The following is a 23,928-nucleotide window of genomic DNA, read 5'->3' as shown; positions in this document are numbered from 1 at the left end:
TTAGACACGACGCGCCCTAAGCGGGACTACGAGGTAGATGGCAGGGACTACCACTTCATGGCTTCCAGGGAGCTGATGGAGAAGGAGATCCAGGAGCACAAGTTCATCGAGGCGGGCCAGTACAACAGCCACCTGTACGGCACCAGCGTCCTGTCTGTCAAAGAGGTGGCCGACAAGGTGAGGCGAAGATCGGGTAGGGGGGGAGCCCAGAGACTGGAGGAGGGAAAGGGGAGGGAGGGGAGGGGAGGGGAGGGGAGGGGAGGGAGGGAGGGAGGGAGGGAGGGAGGGAGGGAGGGAGGGAGGGAGGGAGGGAGGGAGGGAGGGAGGGAGGGAGGGAGGGAGGGAGGGAGGGAGGGAGGGAGGGAGGGAGGGAGGGAGGGAGGGAGGAAACCGAGCGGAGGGGAGGAGGAGGAGAACAGCAGGGAAGGAGGAGGGATGGGGAGGTGAGGGAGAGGTGGAGATACCAGGATGACTGTGCTGCAATGTCTGTAATACTCTTTCTTTCTCTCTCCCTCTCTCGCTCGTTCTTTCTCCCCCCTCTCCTTCTCTCTCTTTCCGTCACTCTCCCTCTCTCCCTCTTTCTCTCTTGTCTTTCTCTCTCTCGTGCTCTATCTCCCTCTCTCCATCTCTCTCTCTTTCCCTCCCTCTCTGTCTCTCCCTCTCTCCCTCCTTCTCTCTGTCTCTCTCTCCTTCTCTCTCTCCCTCCCTCTCTCCCTCTCTGTCTCTCTATCCCTCCCTCTCTGTCTCTGTCTCTCTCCTTCCTTCTCTCTCTCCCTCTCTCCCTCCTTCTCTCTCCCTCTCTCTCCCAGGGTAAACACTGTATCCTGGACGTGTCGGGCAACGCCATCAGACGCCTCCAGCTAGCCCAGCTCCACCCCATCGCCATCTTCATCAAACCCCGGTCCATAGAAAACATCATGTGAGTTCACCCTCACTTTTCTCCAACGGAACTCTTTGACTCCGTCTCGAGGGTGTGGGTCTTTGAACAAGCCTGGGCGGGGGGGGGGGGGTTTGAGTTTTGGAAGATATAGAATTGAGAGCTGGTATGTTACAGTCCATATTTTGAGCAAGTGTCTTAGCCATCTCTGGCTCTCCCTCCCTTTCCATCCCTTCCCCTTCCTCTTTTCACCCACCTCTCTCTCTCTCCTTGTCTCTCTCTGTAGGGAGATGAATAAGAGACTAACTGAAGAACAGGGGAGGAAGACGTTTGAGCGAGCCTTGAAGCTAGAGCTGGAGTTCACCGAGCACTTCACTGGTGAGTCACACAAACGCTCCACACACACAAATCCTGTACACATCCGTGCACGCATCTTAGAATAATCCACTGCACAGCTGGGATTGAACTCCACTCCTCCTCCTCCCCCCCCCCCCTTTTTCTTTCTCCTCCTCTCCACTTCTCTATTCTCACCTCTCTTTTATCCTCACATCCTCTTCCCTCCTTCTCGGCCGATCCTCCTTTCATCTCCCCTCCCTCCTCCCCCCGCCCCAGCCGTGGTGGAGGGGGACTCTCTGGAGGAGGTGTACGAGCTGGTGAAGCAGATCATCGAGGAGCAGTCGGGTCCCTTCATCTGGGTCCCCTCCAAGGACAAGCTGTGAGGGGACAGAGACTCGGGGAGACTCTTTACTGTCTATTCTTCCTTCTCTGGCTTCACTTGTTTTTCTATTACAAACCTGGCTCGGTGTGGGTCACTGGCCCTCTCGCCCTCCACGCACCCACACCCACCCACACAAACACACACACACAGTCACACACTCCAGTACACTGCACGTCTCACTTCGTAGTAGACACAGCAGTGTTTGCAACGATGATCACTTAAATCGGACACACGTTGTCATATAAACATGTGCACACACACACACACACACACATGCCCTATACACACTCGCGCTAATCGTGGTGGTCAGGTGTGACTTTGGTGTTTTACATGGGCTCTGGATCAGATACCTGTCACTGCTCAGGGGGAGGGGCTATGTGTCTGACCATCTGATTGGGGGAGATGAATATGGTACACTTCCTTAATGTTTAAGGAAAATGATTTAGGAGTAATATATATGCTGTATGATTATGTTTTTGTTTTTTCTTTGTTGTTGTTTTTTTTCATATTAATGAAAGTAAATGCATTCATGTAGGGGTTTGTAAAGAAACAGTGACACAAAGAGGCTAACTTTTGCACGTTATAGCTTTAAAGAGCATGTTTTTGGGCGGTATGATTTTGTTCCATCCACGTCTGGATGTCTGGTGGCTCCTGTAATCCTCCTGCCTGTGTCGGAAACACACCAACATCTGTGTGTCTCATCTGTGTCTCTCCCCGCCAGTCCACACACACACACACACACACACACGCGTGCGTGTTGTGGCGTTCAACCGCCCCGAGGTTCAGTGAGTGTTGAGGTTCGGTTCTTCACTCCAGCACAATGGGCGGTCCCTTCCTCTCTCTCTCTCTCTCGCTCTCTCGCTCTCTCTCTCTCTCTCGCTCTCTCTCTCTCATATTCCATCCAATCACAGCCTCTCCCCAGCCAGACTGAAGCCCCAGAGGCCCCATACGCCCCAGAGGGACAGCTGTGTGTGTCCCTGGGCTGGACTTGCCCTGGTCTTGTCCCTGGCTCCTTTGTCCTCTCAGGGACATTTTCCTCCGTGGAGGAAAGTCGCCGTCTGTTTCCAGTATCCAGGTGTTTGGAGAGAGGCGAAGCGCCCAATAAGAAATACATGAGAGATTCTATTGTACACTGAGATTTGAATGATTGCGCTCAGTCGACTTCCTATTTTGTTATAACGAAAGTCTATATGGAATTTTACTTAAAAAGACTTAAAAGCATCTGGGGAACTTGTTTTCTTTGCATCGTGGAAAGGATATTATAAATATTAATATATATATAAATATGAATATGACTATATTTTCCTTTACTTTCCCCTTTTTGATCATGTTGGTTGATAAGGGAGGGAGGACAGTTGGAGGGGGCTGGGCGGGGACCCAGTGGGCGGGGCCAGGGGTTATGAAACATCGAAGTATGACCTTTCACCCCTGCTACCTGGGTTAGCCTGTATTACTGATGCAGCGGTGGACAACCACCACAGCTAGCTCTCCTCTACCCCTCCCTCCATCCCCCTTTATTGCTCCGTCCATCTCATGACGGCTGCGTCAGCTCTTTGTGTCATGTGATGTGCATGGTTAAAGCAATATTCGTTACTATAGGAAAACCAAGAGAGGGGAGAAGAAGCGGTTGAGGGTCAGTGTGTTTGCCAAGGATTGAAACAACATGTCATATCTTCAAGCTTCCACATAAAGCCAGACGGAGTGTGTGTGTGTGTGTGCGCGCGTGCATGTGTTTGTGTATGTCGACAAGTCTGTCCCTGGCTTGTGTCTTCAAGAGAAGTTCTGACCAAGCGCCCTAAAGCACCACTGACCCAGCTGTCAGCAGGGGGTGTCATCAGGGCAGGTCACTTCCTGTCTGGACCCCTCCCATCCCCCACCACCCAACAACACACGGAGATGATTGTTTGTTTTCTATCTGACTGCTTCCTTCCTCTGAAACACCTCTACTTCCTGTATGACTATGTATATAACACGTCCTGTCTCCTTCCACATGTCTGTCCCTATGAAGAGAACTGCCAATAAACTGTTTTATCAGAAGTCTTTGTGGTAAGGGGACTCTTCTTTAGCAAGACTAACGTAACCTCCCTGTGAGGTAGTACTTAAGTCACACACACACACACACACACACATTCGTAAAGGGTATACGGTTCATACGTACACTAAGGATGTAATAAAAAACGATAAAATGTGGATTGAGTTGTAAAGGTCAGATACAAGAAAAGATAAAAAAAATATGATCCGGATAATGAACCCTCATATCCTCCTGGTAGAAGTTGTAAAAAGGAAATGTGCCAAAGCACAAAAAGCAACAGAAAAAAAAGAACGGGGATTGCTGATGCTGGAATTATGCTTCAGGTGTAATAAAGTTTATGACAAAGAAGGGAAACTGAGAACATAACGTTGATGTCCTGTGGTACACAGAATCACCAACAGTTTTCCGTCATTAGTCCCTTTTTACTGGGCCACATGCTCCAGTATAAACTTGCTGTGCCCCAGTAAAATCTAAAGTTTGCGTGTTAACAATTAACTTTATTAGTCAGTGCATTCATTTAGATTGATAATCCTGAAAAAAATAGAAGCAGCATGTCAACAGCTGACAGGAGGAGACTAGACAGACGGATCAGGAAGGGCGGCGCTGTCCTCGGACGCCCCTTGGACACAGTGCAGGTGGTGAGAGAAAGGTGGATGGTAGCAAAGCTATCATCAATGGTGGACAATGAATCCCATCCAATGCAGGACACTGTCTCTGCACTGAGCAGCTCCTTCTGCGACCGGCTCCTTCACCCTAGTGTGTGAAGCAGCGGTACCGCAGGTCCTTCCTTCCTGCTGCTGTGAGACTATACACCCAGCACTGCTCTACACACACAAACACACACAGGACTCAACCACAATAAATCATGGACACACCTAAAATGCAAACTACTGTGCAATATTTACATTATTTGGTCTCCATATGCAACCGTTGTTATCTTTTTTTCAATCTTTTTTATAATATCTCGTACTCATTTTGTAAATTGTATGTATACTTCTGTCCACTTTGCTGCTGCAATGCCCAAATTTTGCCATTGTGAGACGAATGTTTATCTTATCTTGTCTCTTCTGAGCTTGCCAAATAGCCACAGCAGCACCCACACAGAAGTCCAGGTGTCGGACTCGGCACACAAGTCAGAATTGCGGTAGGCTAAGAAAACATTACAAAACTAAAGAAAGTTTATAAATGATAGGCCCATAGGCAGAAATCCCAGGGGGGGACTCTACCCCCCCCATCCTGGGAAAAATAGGATTTGTCCCCCCCAAATGATAGCGGAATTTGTTTTGATTATCAAACTATTGATGTCCCTGCCAAAGCTGAAATCAAAGTTGCGTCCCTGAACTGTTTTATAGTGGGTTAAGCATTGTGCGCAGCAAGCTTGAAAGAAAAAAAGGGATGTGAATAGGGGTCTGTGCCCCAGTAGAGTCTTAACAACACCTCTGCCTTGTCTTCTCATACTTACATGGTGGTTTTTAGTCGACCTACACTCTCAATATCCCAAAAACGCGGGCGTCATCTTTCAAATGAACATTGGTAATTTTATCTGCGAATGAAAAAGAAAGACGCAAAGGTCCAGAAGCGGTTGACAGTGGAAAAGCACCAGGTCAGCAGAGGGTGGGTTAACTTTCTCCAGTCAATGCCTTCAGTGTTTTGGTATTGGCTACCGGCCATGTACTGATGGTAGGGACGTGTCATTTCAGGTAGACGGTGGGATCACGGGGTAAACACATCAGCGACACCAACTACAAAAGACAGGCGACCAAGAAACGCCACGTGAATTTCAAAATTGAGCAGTAAATAAAGACTAAAACCGTTATTCACATCCGACGTCCGGATTTTGTCTTGGCATTTGGACTTTGAAGCTTTAGTCAGAGGTCAGGCAGATATAAATACCAGCATTGAACAGCAAGTGAGGCATTTACGCACCAGGGTGATATCACCATGGCCATATGGATTCTAGTCGGCTGTTTTTTGATGTTACTGCAAACTGGTAAGAAATGTTTTACATTTATGAATAGATAATTAGCAACTGTTTTATAAAAACATTTTCTGCAAAGAAAATTTGATTAAATAACTAGCCAAATAAATAATGTACTCTAAAACAAATTTCTGTAGGATAGATAAAAAACATTTGGTACAAAATAATGGTAACTAGATAGAAACATTTGGATATAGAATATAAGACGAGAGAACCCTTAGTAATAATGTTAACTTTTCTTTAGGGAACCCCTTTCAGGTAATGAAAAAGGTTCAGTCTGATGGGCAGTTTTTAAAGGTTTTTGCTATAGAAAATGAAATACATTATTAAGGGAGGATTCAGGGGTATTGTGGATACAGTAGGCTACATTGACCTTGTGGTAGTTGTTCACGAGTTAAGTTATTGCATTAGGCCTACATTTAATCGCTTCAATTGCGGGTTATTGCTCTCTCCAGCCGCTGGCCAGACCAGTATACGGTGGTGCACCATCTCTACAGAGGAGGCGAAGAAATGTAACGCCATGTCGGAGGCTTTCATGAGAGCTTCAATTCGTCCGGAGCTCAAATGCGTCACCGTAACTACGGTGGAGGAATGCGCGCGCAAAATCACGGTGAGCGGAGCAGAGGGGGTATTTATGATCCATTTCAGAAAAAGTGTTAGTTGATCATTATAAAATGACTACGAATATTTAAATACCGTTTTTTTAAACGTCACACACAGGTGATGTATTAGGCTGCGAGTGAACTGAACGGTCCGACATAACCACCACTCTCTCTGGTTACATAGGGGAACGAAGTGGACGCCTTCTCCGTGAACTCTAAGGACATCTACGAACTGGGGAAAACGGCCTCTTTCAAAATTGCAGCCGGGGAGTCCGACTATGCAGGTAAGGAGCTCCTATCAGCCTTATCAGGTGGCTCTGTTCCCTGGAAGCCTCTAGGGAACCTTGAACCCACACACAGAGCGACACAGTTCAGGCAGTACTGTGAACTGATTCATATCCAGGTTTATTGTTTACAACTCACTTGAACTCATGATAGAGAGGTGATTTTTTTTATTTTATTGATCGTCAAATGTTCATTTTGACTCATGTGAACCATGCCCCTAAACCAGACCTTTCATCAGATACTTAGAGTCGGTTCTTTCTGATATGTGCCGAGTCATACGATCTCAGTTTAACCCCTCAGCTCTGATACCTTGACCTTGACCTCCGCAGGAGAGGGCACTGTGTACTATGCTGTTGCCGTGGTGAAGAAGGCGAACCCCAGCATCAACATCAACTCTCTGAGGGGCCGTAAGACCTGCCACACAGGCAAGGGCCGCACAGCCGGCTGGAACATGCCCCTGGGCTACCTGATAGACCAGGGCAAGATGTCCGTCATGGGCTGCAACATCTCTCAGGGTAGGATTCCCATCTCTCTCTCTCTCTCTCTCTCTCTCTCTCTCTCTCTCTCTCTCTCTCTCTCTCTCCCCCTCTCCCCCCCCTCTCTCTCTCTCTCTCTCTCTCTCTCTCTCTCTCTCACACACACACACACACACACACACACAAGTGTGTTTCACACAGGTAAACACAAGCAGACTCACACACACATACACAACCAGTCTATATGAAGTGTGTGTGTGTGTGTATTTCCAGGGGTGGCTGACTTCTTCAATGCCAGCTGTATCCCGGGGGCGCAGGACGACCCCCCTCCCTGTGTAAGCTGTGCGTGGGCAACGGGGCGGGGCAGCACGTGTGTGACATGACCACGGACGAGAAGTACTTTGCTTACAACGGTGCCTTCAGGTAACACACAGACATGAACACACACACAGACATGAACACACACACAGACAAGCGCACAGATGCATTCATACCACATACACGCATGACATACTGTGGACACCACCTGTAGGATTTGTTTCCAATATTCTGTGGTCTGTTTCTCCTCTCACTCTTTTACTACTTGTTCTTCCACTCTCTGGACTCTCCACTGTCTGTCTGTCTTTCTTTCTTTAATTCTCTCTCTCTCTCTCTCTCTCTCTCTCTCTCTCTCTCTCTCTCTCTATCTCTCTATCTCTCTCTCTCTGTCTTTTCCTCTCTGTCTGTCTGTCTGTCTTTTATTCTCTCTCTCATGTAGGTGCCTGGTTGAGGATGCAGGAGAGGTGGCTTTTGTAAAACACACAACTGTGCCAGAGAACACTGATGGTATGCTGATCTTCCTTTGCAACAGTCAGACAGACGAGGCGAGGAGAGAAACAGGCTGCCAGCCAGCGAGCCAGAGAAAACTTGACAAAGAAAACTGGAAAAAACAGATAGACAGACGGACAAAGAAACAGGCAGTTAGACAGACAGAAAAAGAGAGAGCTATACGGACAGACAGTATGGGGTAGAAGGGCACACAGGTACCCTTCATGACCACTGCTCTGTCTCAGGTAACGGGGACGTCTGGGCCCAGGACCTGAGCTCCTCCGACTACCAGCTGCTGTGCCGAGACGGGACGCGGATGCCCGTGTCAGAGTACCGGCGCTGCCACCTGGTCAGGGTTCCCGCCCGTGGCATCGTGGTCCGCAACGACATCAGCAGCTCCCTGGTCTACCAGATGTTGAAAGATGGACTGGTGGGTAGGCTCTATAGGCACTTTGACTTGGTGTAGGTTGTCTGTCGAGTCCTGGTTCCTGAATTGGTGTTCTAAGTTCTAACCCTGTGTTGGGGTACTGTTTCCGCCTGCAGCAGAAGTCTGGCTTCTCCATGTTCTCCTCAGTAGAAGGTACCAACCTGCTCTTCAGTGATTCGTCCACGCAGTTCCTGGAACCTCGTTCTGAGGATCCTACGGTGTGGATGGGAGACGTCTACCACAACGCCCTGAGAGCCATGGACTGTAATCCTAATGGTGAGCCCTCCTCTCCTCCTCTCCTCCTCCTCTCCTCCTCTCCACCTTCTCTCCTCCTCCTCTCCACCTCTCCACCTTCTCTCCTCCTCCTCTCCTCCTCTCCTCCTCTCCACCTTCTCTCCTCCTCCTCTCCTCCTCTCCTCCTCTCCACCTTCTCTCCTCCTCCTCTCCTCCTCTCCACCTTCTCTCCTCCTCCTCTCCTCCTCTCCACCTTCTTCCTCCTCTCCTCCTCTCCACCTTCTTCCTCCTCTCCTCCTCTCCACCTTCTCTCCTCCTCCTCTCCTCCTCTCCTCCTTCTCTCCTCCTCCTCTCCTCCTCTCCACCTTCTTCCTCCTCTCCTCCTCTCCACCTTCTTCCTCCTCTCCTCCTCTCCACCTTCTCTCCTCCTCCTCTCCTCCTCTCCACCTTCTCTCCTCCTCCTCTCCTCCTCTCCACCTTCTTCCTCCTCTCCTCCTCTCCACCTTCTTCCTCCTCTCCTCCTTTCCACCTTCTCTCCTCCTCCTCTCCTCCTCTCCACCTTCTTCCTCCTCTCCTCCTCTCCACCTTCTCTCCTCCTCCTCTCCTCCTCTCCACCTTCTTCCTCCTCTCCTCCTCTCCACCTTCTTCCTCCTCTCCTCCTCTCCACCTTCTTCCTCCTCTCCTCCTCTCCACCTTCTCTCCTCCTCCTCTCCTCCTCTCCACCTTCTCTCCTCCTTCTCTCCTCCTCCTCTCCACCTCCTCTCCACCTTCTCTCCTCCTTCTCTCCTCCTCCTCTCCACCTTCTTCCTCCTCTCCTCCTCTCCACCTTCTTCCTCCTCTCCTCCTCTCCACCTTCTCTCCTCCTCCTCTCCTCCTCTCCTCCTTCTCTCCTCCTCCTCTCCTCCTCTCCTCCTTCTCTCCTCCTCCTCTCCTCCTCTCCACCTTCTTCCTCCTCTCCTCCTCTCCACCTTCTCTCCTCCTCCTCTCCTCCTCTCCACCTTCTCTCCTCCTCCTCTCCACCTTCTCTCCTCCTTCTCTCCTCCTCCTCTCCACCTCCTCTCCACCTTCTCTCCTCCTTCTCTCCTCCTCCTCTCCACCTTCTTCCTCCTCTCCTCCTCTCCACCTTCTTCCTCCTCTCCTCCTCTCCACCTTCTCTCCTCCTCTCCTCCTCCTCTCCACCTTCTCTCCTCCTTCTCTCCTCCTCTCCACCTTCTCTCCTCCTCCTCTCCTCCTTCTCTCCTCCTCCTCTGCACCTTCTTCCTCCTCTCCTCCTCTCCACCTTCTTCCTCCTCTCCTCCTCTCCACCTTCTCTCCTCCTCTCCTCCTCCTCTCCACCTTCTCTCCTCCTTCTCTCCTCCTCTCCACCTTCTCTCCTCCTCCTCTCCTCCTTCTCTCCTCCTCCTCTCCTCCTTCTCTCCTCCTCCTCTGCACCTTCTCATCCTTCTCCTCTCCTTCCCTCCTCCGCCCCTGCCTCTTCATCTTCTCCGTCTTTTCCACGTCGTCCTCTGCGTGTGTTTCCAGAGGTCCCTGAAAGCCTGCGCTGGTGTGTGCTGTCGAGCGGGGAGCAGCAGAAGTGCGCAGACATGGCCGTCGCCATGGACAACAAGTACCTGAGCCCTGTCATCCAGTGTGTGTACGGCTCCTCAGTAGAAGACTGCATGAAGAAGATCCAGGTAGGACGTTGTCGCATCGAGTCTCTTCCCTGCGACACATCTGAATGCTCTCGAGTCAGCTTTGTATTGAGGGTTAAACAGCAAACTGTTGCCTCTGTGTGCGTGTGTGTGTTTGTGTGTGTGTGTGTGTAGAACAAAGAAGCCGATGCCATCACTCTGGATGGGGGCTACATCTACACAGCAGGGAAGAGTTATGGTCTAGTTCCTGCAACCGGAGAAAGCTACACGGGTAGGAGCCACTGGATACCCAGTATTACCCATAATCCTTGAAAAAACACTCTCTTTGCTTCCTTCTTCATCACTATGTTGAGCTCTCTCTCTCTCTCTCTCTCTCTCTTGTTATCTCTCTCCATCTCCCTCTAGGGGACAATGATGGTAGTATCTACTATTCGGTGGCAGTGGTGAAGAAGTCGAACCGGGACATCCACACTCTGGGTGACCTGAGGGGAAAGAGATCCTGCCACACGGGCTACGGCCGCACCGCCGGCTGGAATGTTCCCATGGCAACACTGATGGACAAGGGTATTATCAGACCCCAGCCGTGCGACATACCTCAAGGTAGTGCGTGTGAGAGAGAGGGGTGTGTATGTGTGTGAGGGGGCGGGGTGCACCGTGGTCTTCCGTAGTTTTTGCATCGTGTGTCTGACTGTCTCCTTTTTTTTACCCCTGATTCTTAGCGGCGGGAACGTTCTTTAAGAGCAGCTGCGTCCCTGGGGCCAACCAGCCCGGTTTCCCTAGCAACCTGTGTGACCTTTGTAAAGGGGACAGCAGCGGACAGAACAAATGTGACAAGGGCAAGGACCTGTTTGACGGATACGAGGGAGCCTTCAGGTAAAGGACATCAAGTCCCACCATGCCCTGCTCTCACACACACACATCTCTGGGGACAGCTGAACAGGTGTGTGTGACTGACCAGAGCTTTCATTCTGTCCAGGTGTCTAGCCACAGGAGCAGGGGACGTGGCCTTCATCAAACACTCAACAGTCTTCCAAAACACTGACGGTACAAGCTGTGTGTGTGTGTGTCTGTGTGTGTGTGTCTGTGCAAGTGGGTTATTGTGTGAGTAAATGAACAACGTGTAGTGCGAGTGAATAGTATGTGTCTACAACATTCCATGGAAGCAACATTCCATGGAAGCAACATTCCATGGACAATTTTCTGCAGATCATCTCCAGGCACCCCAATATTTCTCTTGAACAAAACGTGTAACTTGCGCGTGACAGGTAACTCTGGGGAGTCGTGGGCAGTGGACCTCAAGTCCTCCCAGTTCCAGCTGCTGTGTCCTCAGGGCTCCAGGGTGGAGGTGACTCAGTACCAGCACTGCAACCTGGCGCGTGTCCCTTCCCACGCCGTCATGGTACGACCCGACACCAACGTCCATGTTGTCTTCGGCCTGCTGGACAGAGCCCAGGTAGGACTGTACCATCCTGCCCACAGCCAGGGGGGGGGGGGGGGGGGCGGCAACCTCACTTTCATCATCCACACATAAAGTCAGACATTTAACGAGTGTTCTGTAATGACAACATGCTCTCGCTCACTTTCTCGCTCTCAGGGCTACTTTAAAGATGACGAAGGCCCAGGCTTCCGGATGTTTGACTCGACTGGCTATGAAGGAACCGACCTGATCTTTAAAGACTCCACCGTTGCCCTGATTGGTGTGGCCGACAGGAAGACCTACGAGGACTGGCTGGGGCAGGAGTATATGCACTCTCTGACCAACATGGAGTGTAACTCCTCCAGTATAGGTATGCCACACTCCCACAAACAATGACATATAGACACTGCTTTGACATCCACTCTTCCAGATAGATTCAGGTCATTCGGTTCAGTGATTTCTTGATGTTGTTTGCCCCCAGTGAGGTCCTCTGCCTTCCTGCTGCTGTTGGCTCTGTTCAGCTCTGCGCTCTCCTTCCTCTGGGCCTAGAAACGTCTAGTCCCAGGCCTTCTTCCCCTGCTCCTGACCTCGCGTCCCCTCTGCCCTCAGCTCCAACCAGTGCCACAGCCCCAGCCTCAACCCCTCCTCACCCTAGCCTGCCTCGCCCCAGCCACATCCCCTCCTCACCCTAACCCCCGCCCTCCTCACCTCACCCCCAAACCGCCCTACCCACCCACCCACTGCCCTCCAGTCCCATCTCTGTTTATCACCTACCACTCTTCAACTGCGCATCAATCACCAACAGTGATTTTGAGCATGTCGTCTTGTCTTTTACAGTGATTGCTGACTACTCTACTAGATGAACTTGCACTTGTGGGTGTAAATGATTAAGGGGGGGGGGACAACATGTTGAAGCTACTTTTTGACTTTTGGTGATGACCTCTGACCCTTGGACCAGAGGGCGGGGTGAACCCATTCAGTAAGAGAGATGACTCGTCGATGGCATCACTGAGGGTGACTGCCATATCAGTGCATATGCTTTTGCCTGTTACATAATTTACTATACAGTGTTCTTTGTGTCTTTTTGGAGTCGCTTTCTCATGCTTTACACTGACTACTGTACTACTTTAACGGGCACGCGCCATATCTGGGAATATGCCGTGCCCTGCACATGCTATGAGCTAATGCCATATCAGTGAATATGCATTAGTGTTGCACTGGGACCACACGGTCTGTGTTTGTGTAATGCGGGATTTTTGTCAACAGGTGGTTGTCTTCATTTGTTCTCCCCAAGTAGTACATAGAAAAATCAAAGGAAACCTTTGCACTTCGATTTTTACTTGTTTCTTAGCTCTGAATTGAATTACCGCTAATCACAGGCACAGTTTTAATATTCATTTATTTGGATCCAGCTTGTGGCTCCAGACATGAGGTCGTGTAGGTCGGCAGTTCCGTTCACGTTGGGGAGAACATAGAATGACGAGAAACATCCGTCTGGGTTTTCATATGGAACATATTTTGTGTCAAAGTGGAACATTTTATTGAATGGACAAAACATATGCTTGAAATGGTCTCAAATGAACCATAACCCCACTTAAGAATGTCATAAGAATGTGCCCCAATTCTGACCTGCTGCTTCTGCGTTGACAGTGTTCAAACACACAGTCTTCATCTCAGCATGCTCTCATGCTAACCCATGTTCCTGTCCTGATCATGTCTGCTCCATTTAATGTGTATTTTAATGAGAGATGTATTTATTACTATGATGCTCAGGTACCATATCAGTGTATATGTACTGACTCATTTCTGTCAGAACTACTGCTTGCCTTAACAGTCGTAGCAATATCTTGATGAAATGATAAATATGTAACTAATATTTAGTTGCCAGGCCAGTGTGTCTGCAGAAGTATAGCTACATACTGCTTTAAGTATTTTCTCTGCTATTCTTATTAAATATCAGCATATAAAAAAGCCTATGTGGTCTTTTATTTAATCTTCTATGGTTGGAACATGGGTCTCCATGCTGTTATCTTACATCCTGTCAACTGCCATTGGGACACTGTGTCTTTATAACTACGTGCTGTGGTGTTTCCGTTTATAGCCTGATAATGAAACAGGTCACAGGGTTACAGTGTGCTTGAACATGATGACAGACAGACAAAAGTTCCTCTTGGGGTTTCATGCTGTAACTGCAGTATGAGGACACTGTTTTATAGGCTGTTAAGTTGGACGTATGCCAAAGACTACAAGGTCAGTAATCAAGTTGAGATGAATGCTACTTTCTATTTATTCCCATCTCCTTTGGTAGAACTTGGTTGGGATGCATCTCAGATTATGGCAACAATAAACCTTTATTAAGTTATGGGTTCAGTTCACACGTAACACATAGTTATAATTCAATTATCCCAACCTCGGGATGAACAATTCAACTGTTTGGCAAACAGTTCGGAACATGCCATATCTCTAGTCAACCCAGTCAGTGGAACTGGTTAAGAGCTGTATTACAGCCATCAAGGACAAAGCAGTGTGTGTGCAATCTGTGCATGGCAGGTGGGTATAAATGGTGTGGTTGATTGTTTAATTACAGTACAGCATACAGAAGTGTTGTCAAGTCTACAGTACTTGTTAACCACACCTAACATATAATGTTGCCAAATACCGATTTCGAATGGCTGTATCATTTGCACCCATTTTCGTTCACTCCTTTGATTCACTTGTGAACAGTCTGTCACATCAATGGGACTGAGGCTTAAAAATAGGCAGTGAGGTCCTTGACAAAGTCTGTATGGTTTAGTGGACATTATTTTTTCAACTTCATTTCTTTATTTGCCTCGATGCGTCTCTGAAACCTTCTCTAATTTCCTTGACAAATGTCTCTCGCACCCTCCTAAATCTGGACCCTATATCGCCCACGCCTCGGGGGATCCTTCCACCGGCTTCTTCTCGTACCTGGCGGAGGGTATCCGACTTCAGCATCTTTGCAGATGCGTCTTTCCCCGCGATCTGTGCCTTGGTGATGGCAAAGGCTGTGATCTGAGCTGCACGTCGAATGGGACGAGAATCAGCCAGCCTCTCGATGACTCGAGGATTGTTTAGCAACGTGAATAACAGACGAATGATGCCCATCTTTGTACAATAAAGGTCCTTTACCTCCGACACTTCGCCCCTGTAACGAGAAACATGCCAGTGTTATTTAATCATGTCACACGTACACAAGGCAGGTAGCCTATCCAAGCGAATTCTGCTTCCTACTATTATTAACTAGGTACACCTATCCACTGATTGTACAGTACAGTAGCTAGGCTAGCTAAGAATCTACCGTTGAATAAAAGCATAGCCTACCGCGTGTATCATATTTTATTCCAGACAATGTATGCTACAATTCCAAAGCTTACAAGTAGTGCTATTAGATGCCGGATTGGTGTGTGAATGTTTTTTTCGGACAAACATGATCCAAACATCAATTTACCTTTGAATGGTTCACCGGGGTGACCGAGTTATGACATTGCAGAACGTAATATGACTTTTCGTTCCTAGTCGGTTTCATATTTTGACCGGACTAGATGACAGAAGCCATGCGTGTTTCCGCATCCTGCGAACGCAGTTTAGTCGCTAGTCCTCGTTTCCGGTTTTGCGAATTTGCCTTCAGAATAAGAGGGTGGCCTCAGAGTTGTGCCAAAACATGTGACATCGCTGGCAAAAATCACTCAATTTTGGGATATAAAGAACTATTATTTTATGATTTGTTGAGTATAAATACAATTATCACATGACTGTCCAAATGATAGAGTGTCAAATAAAAGTTAATTTGGTCTCATCCTTTATTTTGAAACTATTTCGTGAAATCAACCGGAAGTCACTTTCTTTATCATTCTGCTAGTCCGCGAGAGCAGGCTCATTGCTAGTTGAGAAAAACAAACGTCGAAGTTTCAGTAAAGTTAAAATCAAAATGTCCATTAAGTTGAATGCTCTTTATAGTGACTCTTACGTTGACATAAGCCAATACAGAGACCAGCATTTCAAGGTAAATCAAATGACCAAGTTTAAACTGAATTAGTGAAGATCTCACTGGTGTTTGGCTAGCTAGCTAGAGCTAGATGGTATTTGTAAATTGGCATATATCCCCAGCCAGACTGAGGAAACGTATGCTTTCCTATTAACTAAGAACGCCATTTGGAGTGATATATACACATCACATCTGAATCAAAGCCGTTGATAGAAACAAAATTAAAGCACATCTACTGGTTCGATCTTTAGAAGGTCGAAATGTATGTGTTTGGTTCGTATCCATAACGTTTCAGTGGACCTGAATCAAACAAGAACGGTGTGTAAATGTGCTGGTTACGACTCCTTACTAATCTCCCTATGTTTGCCGTACGCTCTGTGTTCAGGGTAACCGCTATGAGCAGGAGAATCTGCTGAAACAGAGCAACACGCTGTATGTGGGCAACCTGTCCTTCTACACCACAGAGGAGCAGGTCTACGAACTCTTCTCCAAGAGCGGAGACGTCAAGAGGATCATCATCGGCCTGGACAAGGTGAAGAAGACAGCGTGTGGATTCTGCTTTGTAGAGTATCCTTCACTTTGACTCCTCACTAGGGTCGAAACGTTTGGTTGGGCTTTTTTGATAAGCTTCTCGGTTCAAGCAGGTCTATGAAAGTCCACTCCAGGTAGAAATGTGATAGTTTGCTTGCTACTCAAGGCAAAATTGAAAAAAAAATAGGGTTACTATTCTGAGGCATATCCCACATACAGTATCAATCACTCTCAACTATCTCAATAGGATGGGTATAGCTCTGTAATTTCTACTATACATCCAAAGGTTGCAGGTTCAAATCTTCCCCTGTACATCCCTGTGGTTAAAAGGGTCTGCTAAATGAATACATTATTAATGTAGACATATATGCCTTCAAACACACTGTGTATTGTCCACTGTCTGGCTCATTCTCTAGTTCCCAGACCTTAACCCCAATCCAGGTACTACACACGTGCAGATTCTGAACACGCCATGAGGTTTATCAACGGGACGCGATTGGACGACAGGATCATCAGGACAGACTGGGACGCCGGTTTTAAAGAAGGCAGGCAGTATGGCCGTGGCAAGTCAGGGGGTCAGGTAAGTCCAGGGATTCGGGGTAAACATGGGAGGGTATGTGTTCTCATGGCTGAAATGTGTGTGTCTGGTGATTGGCTGGGAGACATACTTAGAGGGCTTAAAATCTTTAAATATTTTATTGATGTTTTCTCGTGACTTCTATTGATATTTGTAATTTAAAAGACTGCGTTCTGATCTCTCACGAGGAGACAGTCTTGCTGTGTGGCAGAAACAAGTGGGGTGTCTTTCTCTCCTCAGGTCAGAGATGAATACAGACAAGACTATGACCCCGCCAGGGGCGGATATGGAAAAGTAGTGTCTCGATAACGAGCGGCTGTGCTCTTGTTCCTGTTCCTGTGTCCTTCTATGTTCTGTGTGTGTGTGTGTGTGTGTGTGTGCCTCTTTCAGGTGAGGGATGAATATAGACAAGACTATGACCCCGCCAGGGGAGGATACGGGAAGTTAACTCTACAGAGAGCGCCAGAGGGACGCCAGAGTTTTTAGCAGCTGAGTTTTCAGTTGAAGCGGAGATGTGGGGTAGATCTGAGGTTTAAACTCGTTTATCAAAGGGGGATGGGGGGGGGGGGGGGTTACTCCTACCACCACCACCACCTTGTTTTATTTTGTAACTTCTGTGCTCTGAGAAGACTTAAGTTTTTCCCTTTTAGTCTGAAGTTGCTGATAGTGTAGATCTCCCACTCATGTTTTCATCACCCAAACTGTGCATGTTTTCTAATAAACGTCGTTTTTGTTACCTCGTTTCCTTTTACTCGGTACAAGGTCAGAAGCAGACACTGTCAGACAGCTTTATTGTTATGCTTCAAGTAACTTTACACACTCCGTAAGAGGACCATATCTTTATATGTATTGTACAGCTCAAGCGGTCAACATTGACAGGCCCACTTTAAGTTCCCAGAACATTGGCTCCATGCCACAGTCACAGTAGTACTGTTTTACATCATCGAACATACCAAAAAACGAAACACAAGGGCATCCTTAAGCACATGTCTTACTTCTGTACCCTCACCTGTGGTCAGGGTAACCTTGTTCCAGGTCTATATGGTCTGGGGCCCTATCACTATTAAAGTCACTATCTTAACCACACCACATCTGCCATATGTGAATCAAATTCAGCTATAGCTGGATGAAAGCTTTGTGGCTGGAGTTGGAATTGCAAATGTCACTTAGGAATTTGAGCAACATGTAAAAACCTGAATCTAACTTAAATATACTAAACTTAGAAATTCTATTGGGGTCATTTGCACTACCTACAATACGGTTCAGATACCAATAGAACTAAATGAATGTACCTGAAGAATGGATTCAGCCTCAAGGTCTGATTGCACTGGTAGTTAGTCCAAATAACCCCAAACCAATTGAACACAACATAATCAAAACCATAGATAATTTATATCAACACAAGTCAAAGCAATTGAACCAGTATACACAAATATAATTCAATAATTCAGCTGTGATCATTAACACTTTAATTGTTTCATGACTTAGCCTGGTCCCAGATTTGTTGATACCAGGCAACCAACACACACCAATGGACCAGCCTAATCTAGAAGTGTTTAAAAAATAATATCGAGCGATACAATGCAATACAGTGTGTTCAATAGTACTAGCTATGTTTTCTACATGTTCACTGCCAGTCAACCTAGGGTCTGTTGTAATAATTGTATGAGTCTGGTTGTTCTAACAGGAGCAGAGGTGATGGTTCATTTGTCTGGGAGAACGTTATTCAACTGCAACCCAGCTCCCTCTTCACTCTGGTCCGCGCGTGAGCTAACCTCATAGCTAGCTCTGAACAGTGCGAAACCTGCCGAGGTGCTCAGAAGAAAGCAAACTAAGAATAGACAGTCAATAGCCCGTCCTAACGTTACATTCAGTTTACAGCTTCTGTTGGCCTCGTCCCTCTGCAGACATAGCAGGAGACCGCACACTGGATCCTTCAAGTTTCATCTGTAAATGTCTGCTCTGCCAGACATCTCGGTTCAACGGTTGACGCGAGTAGACAGGTTATTAAATGTCACATGGGTCTGTTCTTGGAACGGACGTCAGCTCCCTGGCCTCAGCCAGCCAGCCTGAGACCATGAACAGTAGAGGAGGCGTCGGGGTGAGCGAAGGGGCATCCCGCTTCAGAATGGGTTAGGAAAAGTATTTAAATGTAAAAGGCTAAAACTGACCAATCAGGACGCCTTTAACCTCCTCTAAGGAATAAGGGGGCATCATTCCATCTCGTATTGGCAAACATCCTCGACTTGTCAATAGCACAGCTTCCTTCTCATTGTGTTTGTTTCAGTCCAATCGGACAGTACTCCCGCCCTACATAGGAGTAAGGGTCCATCTGATAGGGCAGTGCTGGAGCACCCAGGCAGTAAGGGTGGATCTGGTTGGACGATACTGGCCCTCAGAGCTGCTGGCTCAGGCGCTCAGGCCACAGTCACAGAGCTCCTTGTAGATTCTCTTCCGCACCCTGGGCATGTCATCCTGAGTGAACTGCAGAGGGTGTTTCAGGGCCAGACACCTGCAGTACTGCCGGACAGAGAAGCAAAGATTCAACCTTGAATGTGTTGTCCTTTTTCCTCCTACTCATTGTACACAGATGCCAATGCAATGTGGGAGATTAAGTACAGCAGAAGTAGTGTCCAGATGAAGCCAGACTCACCTCAAGAACAAACACGCCGCAGTCACTGTCGTTCTTCTGTTGGGGAATCCCCTGGGGAGACGACCAATCACAGGTCAGACGACAACATCCCCAGAACCAATCACAACATCGACACCAAGGAGAACAGGAAGTGCACAGGAAGCAAACATTCTGGATTAGCTGTCAACCATTTACAATCCCATTGTCTGGGACACATTTAGGCATCCCTCCACATACTGTGAACAGACACACACACCCCCTACCTTGTTTATGATCATCTTCCATCCCTTCTGGAAGACAGGCTGCTTCTTCTCCTTGGCTTCAGACAGTATGTATCTCATGATGTTCTGAAGGGACCATGGGCAACAGAAACCTTATATCAGACAAGACATGCTTGCGAATGGACCAAATCGGGGATTAAAGGGTGTGTGTACTTCCGGGGCTTTCCACCAGGGACCTGGATGACGACACTCACGTCAACGGTGTGTTTGAAGACGATGCCCTGGGAGTCGTAGTAGTTGATGTGCTGGTTGGTCATATCCACCGTGATGAGAGACCAGTGGATCTCCAGATGGATAGGAATCAACAGCAGCCTTTTGGAAAACAAGTCCACCTGTAACACACGCACTGCCTTAACTACTATTCTCAGGGGAGTCAGGTGGCTGAGCGGTGGAGGAATCGGTCGAGTAATCAGAAGGTTGCCAGTTCGATTCCTGGCCGTGCCAAATGACGTTGTGTCCTTGGGCAAGGCACTTCACCCTACTTGCCTCGGGGGGGAATGTCCCTGTACTTACTGTAAGTCGCTCTGGATAAGAGCGTCTGCTAAATGACTAAATGTAAATGTAATGTATTCTGAATAAATACAAACATAAATCCACAGACATACACTACTACTACCCCCCCCCCCCCCCCCTCCCCCCCCTGTGAGACATTACCTTTTTAGTCCACCTCTTAACCCCTTCGTAGCCTTTGGCCACGAGCTGTCTGTGGAAGAAGCTGTTGAAGAAATGGATCTGCGGAGGAGGAGGACAGCACAGCTCGGTTACCATGGCAACGGGGGGGGGGGGGAAGCGCAGTGCGAGATACCGTATGGATAAAAGATGGGGAAGCGTGAGCGAAGACAGAGTCACAAGAAGACAGCGAGGAGCCCGGTCTCACCTTGTGCTGAGTCGCTTCCAGGATCAGTTCGCCGTACATGTTTATGACCTGGAAACAGAGCACAGAGCGATCTAGAGACAGACCGTCCACATCTACATCCACCCATTATCGACAGCTATCCATTCATCTGCTTGATCAAAGTACGGCACTAACTTACCTGGTCGTTGACCCAGTTCTGCTCATCCAGTGTGCTTAGGTCCTCCAGGGTCAGAGTGTGTTTGTTATAGGTCACCATGAACGACGTCATAGGAGCTGAGGCCAGCCCCGCCTTGTACTTCACCACCTCCGAATGGATGTTTAGCTTCCTGCTCCGACAGACAAAGATGGGGGGGTCACACCAGAGTATAAATTCAACTCGCTGACTGAATGGATCTACTCAAGTTTAAACCCTGTGTTTATCCACACTGTTAGTGTGTATCTGATCCATCCCAAAAACTAATTGGACAAATGAACGGCAGTCAAACAGTCAGCATGGTGAGCCTTGCCAGCCGTCCTGTCTGCAGTCGAGGCTAACCAGGGAGAGACCAGGATACGGGGGGAGGGGAAGAGCAGGAGCCAACTTGCCTGTTGTTGAGTTCTGAGTTGCAAGTCTTCTTAAGATGCTCCATGATATCACTCTCACTTAAGGGGATAAAGCTCCCGTACTTCACATAGAAGTGTTCCAGGAACTCTAAAGATCCAGAGAGAGACAGAGAGAAGGAGAGAGATACAGAGAGAGATACAGAAAGAGAGACAGAAGGAGACAGAGAGAAGGAGAGAAATACAGAGAGAGATACAGAGAGAGAGACAGAAGGAGAGAGACAAGAGAGAGAGAGACAGACAGAAGGAGAGAGACAAGAGAGAGAGACAGAGAGAGACAGACAGAAGGAGAGAGACAAGAGAGAGAGAGACAGACAGACAGAAGGAGAGAGACAAGAGAGAGAGAGACAGACAGAAGGAGAGAGACAAGAGAGAGAGACAGAGAGAGACAGACAGAAGGAGAGAGATACAGAGAGAGACAGAGAGAGAGACAGAAGGAGAGAGACAAGACAGAGAGAGACAGAGGGAGAGAAAGACAGAGAGAGACAGAAGGAGAGAAAGACAGAGAGACAGAAAGACAGAAGGAGATAAAGACAGAGAGAGAGAGAGACAGAGGGAGAGAGAGCGTTCGTCACAGAGAGAGAGACAGAGAGAAAGCGTTCATCAACACTTCCTCGTTGCTCTTCCACATCACACAAACACCCAGTTTGACCCAAGACTTCCACAAACGCACTCTCCGACGCACGCATCCCACAGAAGAGTGCGGTCAAGGGGCCTCACCGTGGACGATCTCTCTGATCCCTTCATGGCTGTTGTCTGCAGGGCAGGGCTTGGAGGGCTGACCTGGTGGGGAGTTGCCCTCTTCCCGCGCCCATGTCCCAGGCTTGCAGTACGTACAGTGGTCCCACAGAGCGTGGGGATGGAGGGTGGTGTCCAGGAGTATGTGGATGGGGGAAACAGTGGACACAGTCAATGGTTCCACCTCCATTGGGGCAGACTCCATGGGGGCAGACTCCACCGATGTAGGTGGTGATGGCGGCGTTGGCGTGGTGCCGTTGGACAGAACGACAGCTCCAGTTGCCTGTGGTGGCAGCTGCTCCACCTCCATCACCCCACCCGTCTGCGGGGGTTTCCCCGGGTCACACACACCCTCCAGCTGCTCCTCCCCTGAGGGGAATAACCAGTCCTCCCTCGAACCCTCCTCTCCAGGTTCCACCCCTGACCCAGCAGTGCCAGAGCCACACTCCCCAGAGACGGGCCCAGACTCCCCAGAGACAGGCCCAGACTCCCCAGTGCCAGGCCCAGACTCCCCAGTGCCAGGCCCAGACTCCCCAGTGCCAGGCCCAGACTCCCCAGTGCCAGGCCCAGACTCTCCAGTGCCAGGCCCAGACTCCCCAGTGCCAGACCCAGACTCCCCAGAGACGGGCCCCGTCTGCTGCTCCATGCCAGTCCCCAGCTCAGCCACACAGTTGCCCCCCTGCTCCCCTGGAGGGTGTGAGGGGGACGGACATTCAAAGTCCGTCAGCTCCTCCACCAGAGATTCTTTGGTCTCCTCCACCTGCTCCGCCATCTCCACAGTCTTCTTCCAGGGCGGACGACCAGGTTTCCTTCTAGGGACGTCTCCCAGCTCCAGCGACCTGCCCCTTCCCGAGTAACCCCTCCCTCTGCCTGGATGGCCCCTCCCCCTCCCCGACAGGCCCCGCCCCCTCCCCGACTGGCCCGCACCCCTGCGCCCGGGCGTCCCGCTGTGGTGGGTCTTCTCATCGTGGCCTTTGCCGTGGGGTCCACAGCAGTCACATGACTTGGGTGTCCGTCTCCTCCCAGACGAGCGGCCGTTGGCGGCCCCTCGCTCCGGGGATAGAGCTGGAGTCTGGGGTGTTGCTGTGAGGGGGGGGACTGAGCCGTTGTGTACCATGGCTCTGTCCTCAGCCCCTACCCCATCCCCCCTCTGCTCCTCCTAGGCAGAGCTGCTGACTCTTACAGCTCCACAACCATGAGCCTTCCCAGGCTCTGCAAAACCACTGCTTGGGGTGTGGATTTGTGTGACAAGCCAGGAAGCCCAAGAGAGAGCCTCTGGCTTGATTTTTTTGGTACCCGAGATGTCAATCAGCAGCTCTAGACAGTAACAGACTTGTTTAAGGTTTGCATTAGCTGGCTGGAACAGGGTGTCTGGAGAGCTCTGACTGTGTGAAGGTCACCACACAATCAACCACGTCTCACAAAGTACATTTTTGTGGCGGTGTCTCTTCACTGTGTGGACGCTGCATGCAATTACAGACAGAAAGAGTTAGTTTGTAAGAAACACTAACGTGGCTTAATATGACAGAATACAATTGTAATATACAGTGCTGCCTTGCACCAAAATGCATGTATCCTTTAGATGTGCCTCGCTCACTACTGGCCACAAATATGAAAATGTGTAGAATCAACGAGGACATGCGGCAAAGAGTCGACATGACTGCTCCAAGCAAACGCACCAAGACAGCTATTGCTAGCTGCCCTCAGCCCGTCATTTTTTTCACACCGTGCTAATTTGCACCGACAATGCATGCAATGCATAATATATATATTTACCAGGTAATTTCATTTGTGGACACCTTCCGTTAAGTTAATTGATGGTAAATGCTTCATATTCAAACAGAGTAACCACCATAACAATGACAAGAAACCTGGCAACACAAATAGCTACATTTTCAAGACTTTCTAAAACGTGTGTCGTACTGGCGGTTGGGATAACTACTGTTTCATTCGGTTGCATGAGCACTACTAAACACGGCTAATAAGAAAAACAAAAACAAATCATTACCTGATTGTGTGCAATAAGATAAGTTTCACTGCAACCACGATTTTAAACAATCTGTGGTCTAACAATCCAGATCGTTGTCGCTCGTTGATTGCGTCACATTCATGAGCACATTGTAGGTCCAGCCTTTTCCGCCCTCTAGAGAAGTACGGGCGGTACTGTTATGAAGCTTGAAACTATTATGCTACTACTACTATAAACATATTCCAGACCATGTA

At 48.8% G+C, this 23,928-nt stretch overlaps 5 protein-coding genes across 10 annotated transcripts in view; 3 read left to right on the top strand and 2 right to left on the bottom strand.

Annotated features, from left to right (window-relative positions):
• Window positions 1-3,632, top strand: part of dlg1a (discs large MAGUK scaffold protein 1a) — a 70,559-nt gene extending 66,927 nt beyond the window's left edge. For all 5 annotated transcript variants that reach the window (XM_084675528.1, XM_084675527.1, XM_084675526.1 and 2 more), the window contains 4 exons: window positions 5-177; window positions 810-919; window positions 1,164-1,255; window positions 1,490-3,632. In XM_084675528.1, coding sequence (XP_084531654.1) covers window positions 5-177; window positions 810-919; window positions 1,164-1,255; window positions 1,490-1,596 — 482 coding nt within the window. In that variant the 3' untranslated portion in view covers window positions 1,597-3,632. The remainder of the gene's footprint in view (window positions 1-4; window positions 178-809; window positions 920-1,163; window positions 1,256-1,489) is intronic.
• A 1,936-nt stretch (window positions 3,633-5,568) lies between these two features.
• Window positions 5,569-12,113, top strand: meltf (melanotransferrin). The gene is given in 17 exon segments (XM_084675448.1): window positions 5,569-5,617; window positions 6,061-6,215; window positions 6,392-6,491; window positions 6,822-7,007; window positions 7,242-7,280; window positions 7,283-7,391; window positions 7,726-7,793; window positions 8,021-8,205; window positions 8,319-8,478; window positions 9,958-10,109; window positions 10,242-10,338; window positions 10,473-10,667; window positions 10,787-10,940; window positions 11,044-11,111; window positions 11,333-11,520; window positions 11,662-11,854; window positions 11,966-12,113. Coding segments are annotated over 17 exon segments (2,166 nt in total). The 3' UTR covers window positions 12,034-12,113.
• Window positions 12,114-13,747: 1,634 nt separating this feature from the next.
• Window positions 13,748-15,064, bottom strand: LOC146254430 (protein NCBP2AS2-like). Its single transcript, XM_084675886.1, has 2 exons — window positions 14,954-15,064; window positions 13,748-14,650 (listed from the first exon to the last, which is right to left on the bottom strand). Exon 2 carries the CDS (start codon window positions 14,608-14,610, stop codon window positions 14,299-14,301), a length of 312 nt encoding a protein of 103 aa, XP_084532012.1. The 5' UTR covers window positions 14,611-14,650; window positions 14,954-15,064; the 3' UTR covers window positions 13,748-14,298.
• A 282-nt stretch (window positions 15,065-15,346) lies between these two features.
• ncbp2 (nuclear cap binding protein subunit 2) lies at window positions 15,347-17,334 on the top strand. Of its 2 annotated transcripts, none has more exons than XM_084675884.1 (4): window positions 15,347-15,508; window positions 15,876-16,057; window positions 16,463-16,601; window positions 16,989-17,334. In XM_084675884.1, exons 1-4 carry the CDS (start codon window positions 15,434-15,436, stop codon window positions 17,082-17,084), a joined length of 492 nt encoding a protein of 163 aa, XP_084532010.1. In that variant the 5' UTR covers window positions 15,347-15,433; the 3' UTR covers window positions 17,085-17,334. The 2 variants fall into 2 exon arrangements, with proteins under 2 accessions (XP_084532010.1, XP_084532011.1); XM_084675885.1 differs by having other exon boundaries at window positions 15,348-15,508; window positions 16,839-17,334.
• A 38-nt stretch (window positions 17,335-17,372) lies between these two features.
• senp5 (SUMO specific peptidase 5) lies at window positions 17,373-23,802 on the bottom strand. The gene is made up of 10 exons (XM_084675883.1): window positions 23,714-23,802; window positions 21,688-23,168; window positions 20,949-21,058; window positions 20,546-20,689; window positions 20,389-20,436; window positions 20,166-20,243; window positions 19,706-19,843; window positions 19,494-19,577; window positions 19,252-19,302; window positions 17,373-19,118 (listed from the first exon to the last, which is right to left on the bottom strand). The coding sequence occupies exons 2-10, from the start codon at window positions 22,820-22,822 to the stop codon at window positions 19,008-19,010; spliced, it is 1,899 nt and encodes a 632-aa protein (XP_084532009.1). The 5' UTR covers window positions 22,823-23,168; window positions 23,714-23,802; the 3' UTR covers window positions 17,373-19,007.
• Between the last annotated feature and the right edge of the window lie 126 nt (window positions 23,803-23,928).

Source organism: Hypomesus nipponensis, chromosome 16 (genome assembly GCF_054491055.1).
Source record: "Hypomesus nipponensis isolate SF chromosome 16, ASM5449105v1, whole genome shotgun sequence".
In the NCBI taxonomy this organism is placed as follows: domain Eukaryota; kingdom Metazoa; phylum Chordata; class Actinopteri; order Osmeriformes; family Osmeridae; genus Hypomesus; species Hypomesus nipponensis.
The sequence above is the reverse complement of the archived record's forward strand: the minus strand, read 5'-3'. Positions and strand labels throughout refer to the sequence as shown.

Coding starts and splice junctions, on each gene's coding strand:
- LOC146254430 (XM_084675886.1), bottom strand. CDS start 14,610: ATGGGCATCATTCGTCTGTTATTCACGTTGCTAAACAATCCTCGAGTC.
- ncbp2 (XM_084675884.1), top strand. CDS start 15,434: ATGTCCATTAAGTTGAATGCTCTTTATAGTGACTCTTACGTTGACATA. Junction 15,509..15,875: donor ACAGAGACCAGCATTTCAAG/GTAAATCAAATG, acceptor CTCTGTGTTCAG/GGTAACCGCTATGAGCAGGA. Junction 16,058..16,462: donor TGTGGATTCTGCTTTGTAGA/GTATCCTTCACT, acceptor ACCCCAATCCAG/GTACTACACACGTGCAGATT.
- senp5 (XM_084675883.1), bottom strand. CDS start 22,822: ATGGTACACAACGGCTCAGTCCCCCCCCTCACAGCAACACCCCAGACT. Junction 21,059..21,687: donor GATCAGAGAGATCGTCCACG/GTGAGGCCCCTT, acceptor CTGGATCTTTAG/AGTTCCTGGAACACTTCTAT. Junction 19,844..20,165: donor TTAAGAGGTGGACTAAAAAG/GTAATGTCTCAC, acceptor CGTGTGTTACAG/GTGGACTTGTTTTCCAAAAG.